We start from the raw sequence: 16,967 nt of genomic DNA on the forward strand, positions 1-16,967 counted from the left end.
CTATTACAAGCTTAAAGGGGACAGAACTCGTTAGTCCTTCGATTTGGTTCCAAATTATTTATAAAAAAAACTTTAGAAATACAAGAACAAGAAAAATACCCACTTACTCTTATTACAAAATATAAAAAAACTTAATTAAAATTATAAGAAAGCATTGGAACAATCTGCAAAAAAACAAAGAATGCAGTGAAATTTTTACTCAAGTGTCTATTATAGCATATAAACGCAACAAAAATATAAAAGATTACATTGCGAAATCAGGGTAACAGTTGGGAGACGTTTGAAAAGGGACCCATGCTTAAACGGTTTTAAGTTAAAAAAAAAATCCCGATACACTGGTAGTAATAATCTGAATTATAGGCAACAAACTTATGAATATGAGCGATGTTAAGTCTTGAAATTTATTACGAATGTTGGTTGAAGGAATCGCATTTCATTATAAAGAGTTCTTGAGATCAAGATATTAATCTGTTGAATTATTCATCTCATGAATATTCATTAGTAATTTGCATATTAATCTCAGTGTGTATTTTTGAAATCTCAGTGTGTAATTAACAATTCTCAGTGTGTGTTTTTCAATTTATTTCATCTCAGTGTGTCTTTTTAAAATCTCAGTGTGTAATTTTGAATTCTCAGTGTGTGTTTTTTATTTTTTTAAATCTCAGTGTGTAATTTCGATTTCTCAGTGTGTTATTTTAGGTTTTAAATCTCAGTGTGTATTTTTTTTTTTTTTCGAAAAAAGGGTTTAAACATAGTTTTGACGAGAACGGCTTGCCATAAAAATTCATTTAGAACGGCTCGTAATTTTTACCGCGTACACTTACACCTGTATTTCCTTTTCCAACTAATCACGACAGTTAATAGCATTTAAACTTAAAAAAATTCCAAAGCCAATTTATTAAAGGATCTAAACATTCATATAGCTAACTGTGCACTACTTATTGCGGACCTGTTTTTGTATAGTTATGAGTTACAATTTATGACTAAAATTAGCAAAGACCCATCGAAACAACATTTGATACAAAAATTTAACAATACTTTTAGATATTTGGATGATATATTGGCTCTCAATAATGACGACTTCAGTATGTATACTGAAGAAATTTATCCTGTTGAAGTTACTTTAAATAAAGCTAATACTAACAATGACCACTGCCCTTTCCTCGATCTTGATATCTATATCATTAACGGGAAGCTTAATACAAAAATTTATGATAAAAGAGATGATTTTTCATTTCCTATCGTTAATTATCCATTTTTAGATGGTGACGTTCCCTTGTCACCATCTTATGGTGTTTATATATCTCAACTTGTACGATTCGCTCGTGTATGTAACAACGTATTAGATTTTAGCGAGAGAAATTTATGTATTAATGAAAAATTATAACACCAGGGTTTTCGATATCACAAACTAGTCAAAACATTTACTAAATTTTATCATCGGTATAAGGAAATAATTCGTAAATATAACTCAACATGCAGACATCTTATACGTTCAGGTATTTCACATCCAATCTTTTATGGTAATATTCTTTACAAAGCACAAAAATGTCAATATTCACCTGAAAAGCTTACAAAACCTTTAAACAGACTTATTAAGAAGGGATGTAGTTACGATACTGTTGTCAGGTCATTAAAGATTGCATATTTTGACTTTAATATTGATTCACTTATAGGGTCTTTGCATCGGAACGAAACACATTTATTAAAAAAAAAAAAAAAAAACAGTTGTTGGCATGACACGGGTTATGTTCTTCTCATTTATATACCTATATAGAGTTATTTTCTTTCAGAACGACAGGTCATTCTTTTTCAGAATCAACCCGGACGATACCATGTTTCAATGAAATATGCTCCAAGGCATAAAATAATGACCTGTGTGAGGTCATTATTTTCCTTGATAAAAATGCAATCTATAATTTACTTCAAAATTTTATTCGTCTGATAGTTTTTTGTTGCCGATTTGGAAATTTATTTTTTAAAGTTCAATCGATGATAGGTGTAAAAGAAACCGTCATTGCCCGCATTTTAATTTTAGAAACAAATAACGTGAAGTTTTGTTAATTTATCGCTACAATAAAGAAACATTATCATTTATGTGAGATGAATTTTAATGTAGACTTTCATAAAAGAAAGCCAGATTTAACATATTCGTGTGTAAGATTTTGAAAATCTTATTGAGTCACACTGAATAGGTTGATTGATTTTTGGTTGCTTGCTTAACGTCTAGTGGCAAATATTTCATGCATGTTCAGGGCGATACACACTGAATAGGAATTCATACTTTGACCTACATGTATTTATATTTGTCTTCGTGTCAGTTCTTAACTTTTTTAAATTTATGTATACCTTTTACTCTATCAAATGTTCAACTAATAAGATAATCTTATTTTCTATTGAATAACATAAACGTAACTCACAAAAAGGTCGGGTGCGGAGGGTATATCATTATATCCTGATTATCTATTAATAAAAATGTATTGCTATTCAAAAGACAATCTTTCTGAATTTTTCATTCGATTCAATTAAAATTGTTAAAAAAAAAAAAACACTTTTCCGCGATAGAAATGACATTACAAATAGAAAAAAAAACATAAAAAACATACGCCCTCCCCCTTTTTCCATAATCTAAGTGATACAATAAATTACTTACAATGTGTCTTGTATTTGTCATACACCGTTATCGGATGGTAACAATACATTTGTGTCTTACTTCATGCAGTTACAGTAATATTTTTATTGTGTATGGATAATAAATTTTAAAAGGTTTATATCTAGATTAATTAGTTGCATTCTACATCCTACATCCTACGGTCGGTCTTTCATTTGATCAATCCTGTCACCCCTCGGTGTGTTCTACGTCAAGAAAAACCTTAAAATATGCATTATCTATAACATGTTTTATTGATAGTATGATACTAAACCCCTAGCGGGAGGGATTGTGCCTGATATTCATATGACGAAGACATAATCTTTCAATCAGTTTAATTGAGGTCTGGAGCTGGCATGTCAGTTAACTGCTAGTAGTCTGTTGTTATTTATGTATTATTGTCATTTTATTTATTTTCTTTTGTTACATCTTCTGACATCGGACTCGGACTTCTCTTGAACTGAATTTTAATGTGCGTATTGTTATGCGTTTACTTTTCTACATTGGCTAGAGGTATAGGGGGGGGGGGGGGGGTTGAGATCTCATAAACATGTTTAACCCCGCCGCAATTTTGCGCCTGTCCCAAGTCAGGAGCCTCTGGCCTTTGTTAGTCTTGTATGATTTTTAATTTTAGTTTCTTGTTTATAATTCGGAGTTTAGTATGACGTCCATTATCACTGTACTAGTATACATATTTTTTAAGGGGCCAGCTGAAGGACGCCTACGAGTGCGGGAGTTTCTCGCTACATTGAAGACCCATTGGTGGCCTTCGGCTGTTGTCTGCTCTATGGTCGGGTTGTTGTCGCTTTGACACATTCCCCATTTCCTTTCTCAATTTTATATAGCTGTAATGAACATAGCATTTAGTAAATCATACTAAGCGGTAACCAGCATTTAGTTAAACATTTTAAGCGTTAACCATTTTTTTGTTCACAAGATTTCAAAACTTATAGATGCACGTACTTGTGTGTATTCATAACATTTGTGCAATATATACGCGGGAACTGTGACAACAGTCCATAAGATTCGAAACTTTTATTTCGAAAAGGTATCTGCATGTTAGTTTATCATAAATATATAAAATGTACAGCCAAATTAATTATATTATATCTGGTGTTGAATAGCATTATTATATATTTAAACCAACATACGTCAGTCCAAAAAGACAATACGGTGTCTCCTCATGAATGATTCTTTTTAAAACAAAAAGGTTTAAAGGAGCACGTTATTACAAACATAATTAAACAACATAACTTGATTAAAATGTGTCTATAAACAATATGGCAGCGTTTAATGTAAATATCGGAAATAAAATGGTGATGCAGAGTGCCCTTCAAAGTAGTACTCCAGGAAGGTAGGCAATATATTCAGGCAACATGTGTTGTTCTTGTACTTAAAATGCAATTTGTTATTTAGTAACGCTCACCATGGTAAACGAGAAACTGTTGTTACTGTGTCATTACTTCAGCATTACTAATGTGATGCATAGTAAGTGTTCAGGTGTTTAGGTTGCGGAAAAACTTAGATGCTGCAATCTATACCGTGACTGTAATTAAAATAAAATTGAGAATAGAAATGGGGAATGTGTCAAATAGACAACAACCCTTCCCAAGAGCAGAAAACAGCCCGAGGCCACCAATGGGTCTTAAATTTGTTTACATATGCGTCATTTGGTCTGGCTGTCTCAATGGTAATCATACCATTTTCTTATTTTCACACAGTTTATAATTCCTTTTCCCTCTGTTCCCTTCAATTATGTGTTTTGGAGATAATATATGCGAGGGGGTTTGAGGTTTGAAATTTACAAAGGAATTTTGGCCAATTTCCATTGCATATAATTACTTCCAATTAAATTTGAGTTTGGGTGAATAATGTCCTTATTCATTTTATTTGTCCTTATTCTTAATTTGTAATAATAAATTATAGCGACATTATAGTTTTTTGCCATCTTTAGGCAATTGCACACAAACTATATTAGATGCATTTTAAAATTCTGAAATTCAATATTTGTTTTTACTTCACATATCCTAAAGCAGCATTTACACTTTATTCATATCTATTAAAAAGACAAAGATATACTTCATTCAACCAAAAGATAACTGTGACAATCACATTTATTTATACCACACCACGTTTAGTAAGCACTAAGGTACGGTTTCCTCAATGTTTAAAGCCGCACGGGGATATATAATAACTGGTACCTTCTACATAGTCTAACTTTGTCTCTGATGTATAGTAGTCTCAGTCGCATAACATCTTCTTATTTTATATTCAATCATCAGTGGCGGATCCAGAAATTTTCATAAGAGGGGGCCCACTGACTGACTAAGAGAGGGCCCGCTTCAGTGATTCTCTATATAAGCAACCAAATTTTTCTCACAAAAGGGGGGCCCGCCCCCCCTAAAAAAAACCTCTAAATCCGCCTCTGATCATACTAACTGCTTCTGAATGTAAACACTACGATACTATTTTACAAGATAAGTTTTAATTAAATTGGATTCCCATGTAACATTTTGCGTTGAACTCCAACCAAAAAGATCATTGTGCAAGGGGTATTTTTTACTCTGAAAAGTGCCTGTTTGAATCCGGCGTTTCAATGTCAACACTCTGCCCTGGTCAGAAATATTTCTATCAATTCAACATTGCTTGGGTTAGACATATTTCTATTAGGTCAACATTGCCTCGGTCAGAAATATCTCTATTAGGTCAACATTGCATGGGTCAGAAATATCTGCATTAGGTCAGAACTGCTTGGATCAGAAATATTTCTACATGTATAAAATCAACATTGCCTGAATAAAAAAATCTCTATAAGGTCAAAGCTGTCTTGGTCAGAACGACACGTGTCCATGTCAATGTGACAACGTTATATCTAATACGACTGCAAATTATTGAAGTCCTAAAAGTTTAGTCAGCTTTGTTTAAGTATAAATACACTGTAGATAGTTATTAAATGCTTATAAGTACACGGCCGACACTCGGCTAACCGAGAGATTGGTCGGTTAATCTATATTGAGTAAGCGGCTATATCGGCGGTTGGTCTGTTAATCGGGTTGGCTAAAGTCTGTTAATCAGGTGTTATCGAGAAAATCATTGAAAGTTCAGCATGTTTCATTGTATAACTTTCTAAATATATTTAATCATAAAAAGTATTCATGTCTAACAAAACAATTCAATGTACTGAATTCAGTGGTGTCATTATTATTTTTCTAGCTTCGATGTACGATCTATAAAATGAAAAGGCGGGTTACTCATCAATAAATTTATACACATTTTACACACATAAAATATACACAAAATGACACATTGGTTAAATGTACTTGCATTCAATATTTTGAACATCGAAAAAAGAAAGGCATTATGTTTGTTAACCATATTGATATCATTGTGGGAAAAATCTACACGAAAATCTGTATTTTGGTGACATAAATCAATCTATATTTAAAACCTGGTCTGTTAATGGGTCGGATGTATAAAACCCGGTCTGTTAATTGGTCTGTTAAGAGTTATGAATGGCATATTAAAAGTTAATGAAAGTATAATTTTATTGCTATATGGGGTGTTATCGGATCAAATGGGTAGGCTCAAGACAAGCGGCTAAAATATACGAAAACAACACATGAGCAACGAAACATAACATATACGGAAACAACACATGAAATTGAAAATTGATAAAAATGGTTTCAAAAAGTGTAATATTAAAGTACTATTAATTTCATCCAAGAATGATCGCATATATCATGTTGATTCTGTTTAATTGTCATGAATGACACAAATTTGTAACCTACATTGGTAACCAGTATATAAATCAGAGATAAACGTCGTAATGTAACTAAACATAAGTAAAATATATTGGGATGACAAAATATGTGAAATAAAGAAAGAATAATGAGTAAGATAAATAAAATGTAGAAAAACATGACATAGCAATTTAAAGAATACAGAAATAAACAATATCCCCAATCCGGACCCTCTTGGTATACACGAGAATCTGGATGGAAACGCAGAATATAGAATAATAGATAAGGACAGTAGAGAGTGATACATTGCTAAAAACGAGAGAATAATAATACTTGTTTAAGAATACACACATTAAACACCGATTGCTGTTGATACAGTAACGGATTGCGATGTACTTATATTAGTGACAAATTCTAGAAGCTTACATGCGGACAACTATGGTGGCACGTTAATGCCATTTTGCGTTATCGCCTTTCATATTCTATATGGCGAAAACGCGAAATTGCAAAGTGGAAAACGCGAAACCGATTTCGCCTTTTTGCGATTTCGCATTTTCGCGTTTTCGCCTTTTCCACTTCGCGATGTCGTGGTTTTGTGTTTTCGCCCTATAAAATATGAAAAGTGAAAACGGAAAAACGCGAAAACGCAAATGGAATTCACCGGCCACCATAGACAACTGTAGTTCTCCTCTGCACTTATGAAAAAAGGAACTAAACGTAATAAAATGAATTGAAACTTAAAATAATCAAATGTAGCTGCATTCGCTCCTTTCCGTTTACTTCTTTAGAATGATTTGTAAACAACATATGGTTAAGTAATAGAAGAAAAGAACCAATTGGATGATACTGACGTATTAGGGTTTAACGTCTAGTGACAAATATCTTGTTCATATGAGAACGAGAACACGTTATATGTACCCTGTGTTGTATTAGAAAGACACGTTCAGTCGGAATTGAGAACGTGCTACTTCGAACAGACACAAAAATTAAGGCTGATTGAAAACGTCAACAAAAAATTCATGCATATTCCAGAGGCCAATCCATATCACGCTGTATTGAAGTGACACACCCTTCAATAAAATGCAAAGAAAATCAAAATAAAAATGCTCTTCATGGATACTGTGGCACCGTATTAATTGTCATTTTTGTTTACTCAGGAACATCTCATTCTTAAATTTTTCAAGGGGAAAATATAAAGGTAGCAAAATTATTGTCGTGGCTAAATAACTCTTAACTGACACAATTTTAATTGTCCAACCCATTAACAGACTTTATTCCCATAATTTTCACTAAAACGTGGTATTATTCACGTTATTTTACAATTAAGAAATATTTACTAATGTCAATTTATTTATTAGAACCACAGTACTATTTTTTGTCCTTTAAATGTTATCTAAATTTGTTTGTTTCGCCTTTTATTAAAAAAATTGCTATGCGTATAAGCATAAATACTACATACTTGTGCGACGACTTTTAGTTTTACTGAAAACTGCGTAGACTAAGAAATGTTTTTACAAGTGCAAAATGTTCTTTGATGGATATAATTTTGTCAGACACTTTTCTTTTTTTGATTTGGTTCTTATAACATGCCAAAAATCTGTATATTTAATAGAGTTTAACATTAAATTAAGCGTTTTACTCTTAACAGACGTATAACCAACCCGATTAACAGACCAATCGCCCATATAGCCGCATACTCAATATAGATTAACCGACCAATCCCTCGGTTAGCCGAGTGTCGGCCGTGAAGTATGATATGGATTAAATTTATTCCTAACTTTAAAGAAATTTAAACTTCACCGACCAAATAATTCAAAGGTTCATTTTTATTAATGATCTTAATATCATTTAAATGACTGATACTCAATCTGATAGAAATCTAAATATGTATTGTGTTTACAACACACGCATTCCAAAGAAATATGCTAGAAATTAAATAACCTTTAATCCTTTTTTGAGTTTTTATAACTAGTTTTTTTACCATGTTTCAATAATTTAATTTTGGATGTAACGCGTCTTCTGATTGTCTGACGTTGTTTAGTTTATCAGCTCATAAACATAATATTGTCATGTGACCGTGACGTCATCAACTTTTTTCACGGTTTGCTCCGGTTTAAAATGGAATTTAGAATAAAATTATAAGAAATGACTGTAATATTTTTTTCTGTCTATTCGAAATAACATTAAAATGTGGTTCACACTTTAAAATAACCCGCTACATGGGTTATTCAGTGTGCACCCGATTTTTTAGCTCACCTGGCCCGAAGGGCCAAGTGAGCTTTTCTCATCACTTGGCGTCCGTCGTCGTCGTCGTTAACTTTTTACATTTTGAACTTCTTCTAGAGAACCACTGAATGGAATGAAACCAAATATGGCATGAATGTTCCTTATGAGGTGCTGACCAAGTGTTGTTACTTTGTAGCCGATACAATCTCCAAGATGGCCGCCAGCGGGGGACTTAGTTTAACATAGGACCCTATGGGAAATTCATACAAATGACTTCTTCTAGAGAACCACTGAATGGAATGAAACCAAACATGGCATGAATGTTCCTTATGAGGTGCTGACCAAGTATTGTTACTTTGTAGCCGATACAATCATCCAAGATGGCCGCCAGCGGGGGACTTAGTTTAACATAGGACCCTAAGGGAAATGCATACAAATGACTTCTTCTAGTGAACCACTGAATGGAATGAAACCAAACATGGCATGAATGTTCCTTATGAGGTGCTGACCAAGTGTTGTTACTTTGAAGCCGATTCATCATCCAAGATGGCCGCCAGCGGGGGACTTAGTTTAACATAGGACCCTATGGGAAATGCATACAAATGACTTCTTCTAGAGAACCACTGAATTGAATGAAATCAAACATGACATGAATGTTCCTTATGAGGTGCTGACCAAGTTTTGTTACCTTGTAGCCGATCCATCATCCAAGATGGCCGCCAGCGGGGGACTTAGTTTAACATAGGACCCTATGGGAAATTCATACAAATGACTTCTTTAGAGAACCACTGAATGGAATGAAACCAAACATAACATGAATGTTCCTTATGAGATGTTGACCAAGTGTTGTTACTTTGTCTCCGATCCATAATCCAAGATGGCTGCCACCGGGGGCTTAGTTTACGTAGGACCCTATGGGAAAGGCATACAAAAGTCTTCTTCTAGAGAACCAATGAATTGAATGAAATCAAACATAGCATGAATAGTCTTTTCCTTATGAGGTGCTGGCCGAGTGTTGTTACTTTGTAGTCAAATTTTATCTGTTTTTATTTGATTTCAAAAACCCATGTAGAGTCAGGTGTGCGATACAGGCTCTCGAGAGCCTCTAGTTTTATGTTATTGCTTCATAGACAGAAAAAATATTACAGTCATTCCTTAAATAAAATCTGAAGCAATTCTAATTCATCTCTTGTGTATTTTTCTATTTTTATGATATATATACAAAATAACCTTAATGCTCTTAGTAATGTAAAAGTACCATACTGTGCTTCCATGTGACATAAGCTATTTGATATGCATCCTTGAATTTATGTCATTTCTGATATATATTTTTTTTCATCAGAGTGTAGGCAGCTTGTATTCAACTTATGGGTTTTGATTGTTCATAGAAGTCGTACACATATTTGATCAAACTCGTGTTATTTTCAATTCATATTTATATTACTTGTAAAAACACTAACAATAACGAATTTCACTTTCAAAATCATAATTTTATAAAGATCTATCGTTATTTACAGAAGGAACAGCCACTTTCACGAATTAGCTGATGAATCATGTGGCTGTCTTGGGAAATCTAAGAACTCTAAGAAAAAATCATCAGAAAGGCAGCGAATTAAGCAATTTAGTATTTGGTTTGAAGAGAAAGATGCTGCCAGACAAAAGACTTATGCACAGAGAAGATTTGACAGAGAAGCTAAAAGAGAGAAAAGGAAAGAAAGAGTCCGATGTTTACGAAAATTGTTAATTCCTACAGCTTTTTGTTGGTTGGTTGGTTTTGTTTTAATCATGGGGAGCACCGTTCAAAGTCTCGGCGAAGGAACGATATTTTGGAATTTGCGAGATAAATTTCACATTATCGGCCCCGTTGTTTTGGGTACAGGCTTGGTCCTTTTATTGATAACAGAAGGCTGCATTAGTAATCACCAGATGAAAATAAGAAAGCTTGAATCGATTATTATGACACCGGAAGTGAATATTGTGGTTAACGGCAATGAAAATACAGCCGTGAACAATGTTAAAAATCCTGGGCAAAAAACTTTGAATTCTATTTCCGGTAAACTGCCTAAACTTCAGAAAGTGAAGAGGGCCGATAAATCCACAGAAACTACACCCTTCTTATTAGAAGACGAAGAACAAGCGGTTATACCTAAAACATACGCATTCTCACAAAACATAGAATCAACTAGGCAAACGGTGCACATACCAGTACTGAAACATCCCAGTGAAATAAACAATGAAGATTATAAGTTGCCATTAGCAACAACAGCACACCTACTAGAGAGTGAGAAATCAGGCTTACACACTGTTCACGAAGAACATACCGTTACTGAATATGAACAATTACTAAACGCAACAAAAGAAGGCAACGAACATTATTTAATTGGTGCCACTACATAGATACTGAAGAAATAAATATCATTACTAAATATGGTTTAATGCAACATAAGAGGACAAAACACATGCAATGACACTATATATTGACAATGGATATCAATAAAATATAGTAATTCTGATAATTTTTTGACAATAATTATGCTAAGTAAGAATAAGAACGTTCTTCATTGTATTTATATATATATATATATATATATCTTTTTAAAAATCATATAGCAAGAGTTCAGTCTGCTCATCTTGTCAAAATCACATTCGTGTTCTGTTGGTTATACCAGAGACATATATATCAGAGACATATATGTCTCTGGTTATATGTCTCTGGTTATACTAATATCATGTTAAATGACAATTATTTTGTAACGCGTCTTCTAATTGGCTGAAGTCGTTTTGTTTATCAGCTCATAGACATAATTTAGTCATGTGACCTTGACGTCACCAACGTTTTTTCATGGTTTACTCCGGTTTAAAATGGAATTTAGAATAAAATTATAAGGAATAACTGTAATGTTTTGTCAGTCTATTCGAAATAACATAAAAACTGTTGTGCACACTGTTAAATAACCCGCTACGCGCGTAATTCAGTGTGCACAACATTTCTTATGTTATTTCTTTATAGACAGAAAAAATATTACAGTCATTCCTTAAATAGACTACATTTCTAATGTGGGTGATATCTAAAAAACAAAATCGCAAGATAAGAAGAAATTCAAAAAATCAATATTCGCTCCCGATAAAACTAGGAAGTCCGTTTAAAAAGTTTATTTTTTTTCTTGTAGAAACTAATCACATGTATTCTTCAAATTAAAACCATCTTTGAATTTTTGCATCGATGTTATGTATATTATTCCACTCATCTTTCAGTGTTACGTTTAGTTTAGATCAAAATTATGAACCATTTATATTATTTTTATTCTTAATGATCATCCACAAACAGGTGGACAGCAAATCCTACAAATGCGTCGATTTTAAGTTATCCTGCAACAGTTAAAAGTTTTAATCTTCTTTATTCTTATGGTTTTCATGACAGTTCTAATAAAAAGTTGACTGGCTAAAGGGTCAGAGAAAGATGTCAAGGGAAAAGAAAAAGTCACGGCCGTGTCTTATAATATTCAGATGAAGATAGCGTGTATGTCTCGAGTCTCGGCATTGTAGGTGATGATTTCGGTATACCACAAAGACTTGACTTCTCAAAATGACAAAGCAATTAACCATCATCTTTTGCACGAAGCAATCATACTTTGCAGAGGCGATTACCGCTAAAAAAATATTGTTCATTGTTAATATAAAATAAACCACAGCATGCAAGTATTATATTAACACAGTTGGAAAAAAAACCCAAACAATACGTTGCTCCCAAAAGTTAACTCCTAAGAAAGTTCGCTGCTCAGGCTTGTATAGGGTATATTGGGATACGGGACATTTGCCATTTTAATTTTAGGGATATGGGATATTTGTCCTAAAAGTAAATGGGATATGGGATATTGATGAATTTATAAGGATATTGAGTTTTTAACATGAAAAAAAAAATAAGTGGAATTTAAAAGTTAAGTACAGAAATATTTACATCTCACTTGATAAAATTGCCCCAAAAAGTTTAATATTAAAGGTCATTTTAGTGCGTTGTTGATTTTAATTGAGTTTATGGTCGTTTTATTTAAAGGTCATCCAAACCCAAGCGAAAAGTATTGATCTATTTTCGATATTTATATGCTCATATGTACTGATAATTTTAAAAGTATTTGTTTTGCTTTCCATACTTCGTTCCTTATTGTTAATTTTCCTTTTTTGGATGGTGGTGTTCCTTTGGCACTATCTTTATACGGTATCAACACCTCCGCTATGCCCGTGTCTGTTGTAACGTTTTGGATTTTAATGAACGAAATCAATGTATTACTGGTTAATTGTTTCGTTACCACAAAGCACTTAAAATCTTTACTAAATTCTAGATTTGGTTTTGAAGTTTGGTTCTATCTGTAGAAAACTTATTTCAAACGGGATAGCACATCATAAATATTACGGAGATGTTGTTTACCGTGCCATTGGATGCTGGATGTGTAACGATTGATAATTTAGTCTCAGATGCATTACTTTTTATTAGTTGTAATTGGCTTTTAACTAGCTGTCAGTAACTGCGAGTACTGTCAGATCTGTACTTAGTGTCTTTTTGTTGATGGGATGTACAAGTACTCGGTCACGTCCACTCTCTGTTTTTGTTAAATGTATTTTTATTTGTATCCATCTGATGAGTTAAGCCTTTTTCAACTGATTTTTATAGTTCGTTCTTATGTTGTACTGTTACACCACTGTCCCAGGTTAAGGGGAGGGTTGGGATCCCGCTAACATGTTTAACCTCGCCATATTCTGTATGTATGTGCCTGTTCAAAGTCAGGAGTCTCTAATTCAGTGGTTGTCGTTTGTTGCTGTGTTACATATTTGTTTTTTGTTCATTTTTTTATACATAAATTATGCCGTTAGTTTTCTCGTTTGAATTGTTCTACATTTGTCATTTCAGGACCTTTTATAGCTAACTATGCGGTATGAGCTTTGCTCATTGTTGAAGGTCGTACGGTGACCTATAGTTGTTAATTTTGTGTCACATGGTCTCTTGTGAAGAGTTGTCTCATTGGCAATCATACCACATCTTTTTTATATTATATTCTCATATGCATTGATAATTTTCTTGAAATAATCATAAATTTTTGTTAGATGTATCCATCTGATGAGTTAAGCCTTATTGTTGTCAACGTTTTTATTTGTTTTGATGCTTTATATGATTACAGGATATTTTCTAGTGTTTTGCCTCTTATTTTTAAAATGGCGAGGATTTTCAGAGGTCTCCACGTTTCAAAGATTGCTCTGATGTGCAACGGCTGTTTTGTCAGATAGGCAGGGGCCGAGGCGTCCATCAGAGCACGTCCCATATCAAAAAGTAGATATTTCGCCGTATAAACTATGTTAATAACGAATAATTACTAAATACATGTAATCAATGTAAATTCATATATTTTCTTTCTATTACTGGTGTTGTGGGGAAGGAAATTTAAAAAAAGTAACAAAAATATTGGGATTTATGTAATTCATAAAGTTCAAGATCACAGAGTCAAACGTTGTGTTCTTTCTTTGCAAAGCAAGGGCTGTGTAAAATTTCCTGCTGTAAAAATATTACAACAGTTAAGTGTAATGTAGGTACATTAGCAGAAAGCTTTCTTGTGTTAAATTTTGAGTTATTGAACTTACATGCTAAATATCCACTTTTTGATATAGACGTGCTCTGACGTCCCACAGTCTCAGCTTGTCTGGTAAAACAGCCGTTGGATGTTAGAGCAATCCCGGACAAGAAACAAGGTTGAGTCCTTCTGTTCTTTCCAACATGCATAGGTTAACGTGTAGGATGAAGTTTCTTATCAATGAAAGAAGAATGCTATCAAAATGAAATTTTACAGTCATATGCATCACGGTTTGAACAATTAAAACACAATCTGAAATTAGACCCCTTACACTAAATTTATCGTTTAAGATCACATAAAAAGAGTTTGTTATACAAGGCTCTAAGATGGAACACTTCGTCTTTTGTACACATATATTCTTATTTAACACTGGAAGTATGCACTGTAAATTTCCTTTAACACAGTTTGTTTTCCCAGTCAAAATGGTTGACGTTGTGATGATGAGGAAAAAAATGGGCTTGGGAATGAATTTATAATGATTTTTTGGGATATTTCAAAATAGTTTTAGGGATATGGGATATTTGTAAAAAAATATGTATTGGGATATTATGGGTAAACATTGGATACGGGATATTGGGATAAAAACTTAATTGGATATGGGATATTGATACCCCCCTAAACAAGCCTCGCTTGTTATCCAGATGTTAGATATTAGAATTTCGACAGGAAAATGTTCTCTCTTGATTTTTCATAGCTTTATCATTGACCAGTTAAAGTTCTCAAAAACTATTAAGAATAAATAAGATTGTATAAGACTTTTACAGATGATTTATAATTATATACATGTAAAAGATTTATAAAAAGAAAAATGGGGGTCAATGTGCAAATTTTATTAAGGCATTCAAATGGATAACACCAGAGGATTTCAAAAATCTGACAAAAAATCAAAAACATGACAAGCAAACATCCTTGAATAACCTAAAAGTATACATATTCTATTCTCTGGGACGAACATTTTCGTTATAAACTTAACTAACAAAACAGCGCTTTTAGTTAGCATATGCTAGCTATAGGAGGAGAGAGTAAAAACTGTCGGAGTGTCCGAAAGAGCAAAGAATTTCTTAATGGCGGCTTTCTTTCTTTAGTGGAAGAAAACAAAATTAAATTCTTAATTAAATATGGAAGCTAAGAATCAAAAATACAAATTAAAAAGAAAAAAAAAATTAAAAAAACAAAAAAAAAAACAACTCAATATTTTTTAGAAAAGTATTTATGGCTCTTAAAGTTCAGTAGTCTGCTATAATTTATAAACATAAATCTAATTATGCATATATATATATATATATATATATATATATATATATATATATATATATATAAGGATTTCCGACCTCTCTTGGAGAAAATACTGACCATAAAATTAGTATGCTTTCTCTTTATATTGTTGTTCTATAGAACGTCGAACGTTCTTTTTTATAACGTCAAGTGGCAACTGCATGTACATGCATATCAGGTCGAGAAACTTTTTCTCGTAGGGACGACATCAAAAGTTCAAAACTTAATTCACATATTTTATCACTGACCCCCCCCCCCCCCCCCCCTTCTTAACTTAATTTTGGAAAAAAATGATTGACCCACATAGATATATGTAAAAATCAATGTCGGATAACTACTTCTTGCAGCAGTTCAACCCCCCCCTTTTTCCCCTTTTACCCCCAAACTATTTGAATTAATTTTTTTTTTTTTTTTTTTTTTTTTTTTTTTATCTTACATTGATCTTTTGATGTCGTCCCTTATATCAAGGAGGTTATATTAGAGCCTCCTTGCTTATATTGACATCATATGCATGTCTATACCAGTAATTGTGATATTATTCTCCATCTAACCATATTCTTTTTAAACACCAAATAAAAAACGCCAAGTTGATAATTCCAAAAATAAACTATCAATACACCAATTATAAGATTACTGGAGTTTTGAATATGTGTTAAATCAAATAGGTGTGATATTATAAAATTAGGACAAAAATAGCTTACTGGGTTTCAACTTGTCCCAAGTAATTAACGCACTATTTAAGTGTCAATAATATCTTTCAACCATGTAGTCTTACAGCATCCAATCGTTCAACTTTTAATATATAAAAAAGAAGCATATAATACCTACGCTTTGTTTTAATCCAGAGGAATTTTCTTCAATGATGACCATCAGAGTACCGTTACAAAATAATATCCAGTCCGGATCTGCAGTTGCAAACACATCGAGGTTGATGAGTATACATTTTTATTTTTACACACCCAGAAGGGTGCAACCATTTAACTTGAGGGGGGCATGTTTTTTTCTGATTAAGAATTGTTTTATTTAATTTTACAACGTAATCAATCGGTTTTTGTTTTTTTTAATCTAGACTCAGAAAAATTGTTTTGGTCATTAGCTTGACCACATATTTTTCTTGTCATCAGTCAAATTGGGATTATATTTTTTTTTTAGGAAACATATCCTAACCTGCTCCCTCTTGGAAGTTAAATAGTCGTTCCTTAACGGTTTTGTAAATAGTTTATGTCGACACTATGCTGTAAAAGACGTTCAAAGCGACAGCTCTTTATGATTTTTGAATACATAATTATGCACTTTCCAATTAACATAACTATTATTGTCAATGGTATTTCGAATAAAAGTCATATCTCTCAATAATATAGGGTTATTGCATGAGAATGTAGGACAGAAAGTCACAGGACAAAAAGTCACAGACAAAAAGTCACGGACAAAAAGTCACAGGACAAAAAGTCACAA

The 16,967-nt window shown here is 32.8% G+C and overlaps 1 protein-coding gene across 2 annotated transcripts in view; it reads left to right on the top strand.

Moving 5' to 3' along the window:
- Positions 1-13,802, top strand: part of LOC143044938 (uncharacterized) — a 69,321-nt gene extending 55,519 nt beyond the window's left edge. Inside the window, exons 1-2 of one of the 2 annotated variants that reach the window (XM_076217201.1) lie at positions 3,899-4,004; positions 10,134-13,802. In XM_076217201.1, the coding sequence (XP_076073316.1) occupies positions 3,931-4,004; positions 10,134-11,013 (954 nt within the window). In that variant the 5' untranslated portion in view covers positions 3,899-3,930 and the 3' untranslated portion in view covers positions 11,014-13,802. Of the gene's footprint in view, positions 1-3,898; positions 4,005-10,133 lie in introns of those variants that run through there. The other variant, XR_012968811.1, reaches the window with a different exon arrangement.
- The last annotated feature ends 3,165 nt before the right edge of the window (positions 13,803-16,967 follow it).

This window comes from Mytilus galloprovincialis, chromosome 9 (genome assembly GCF_965363235.1).
Source record: "Mytilus galloprovincialis chromosome 9, xbMytGall1.hap1.1, whole genome shotgun sequence".
Taxonomy (NCBI): domain Eukaryota; kingdom Metazoa; phylum Mollusca; class Bivalvia; order Mytilida; family Mytilidae; genus Mytilus; species Mytilus galloprovincialis.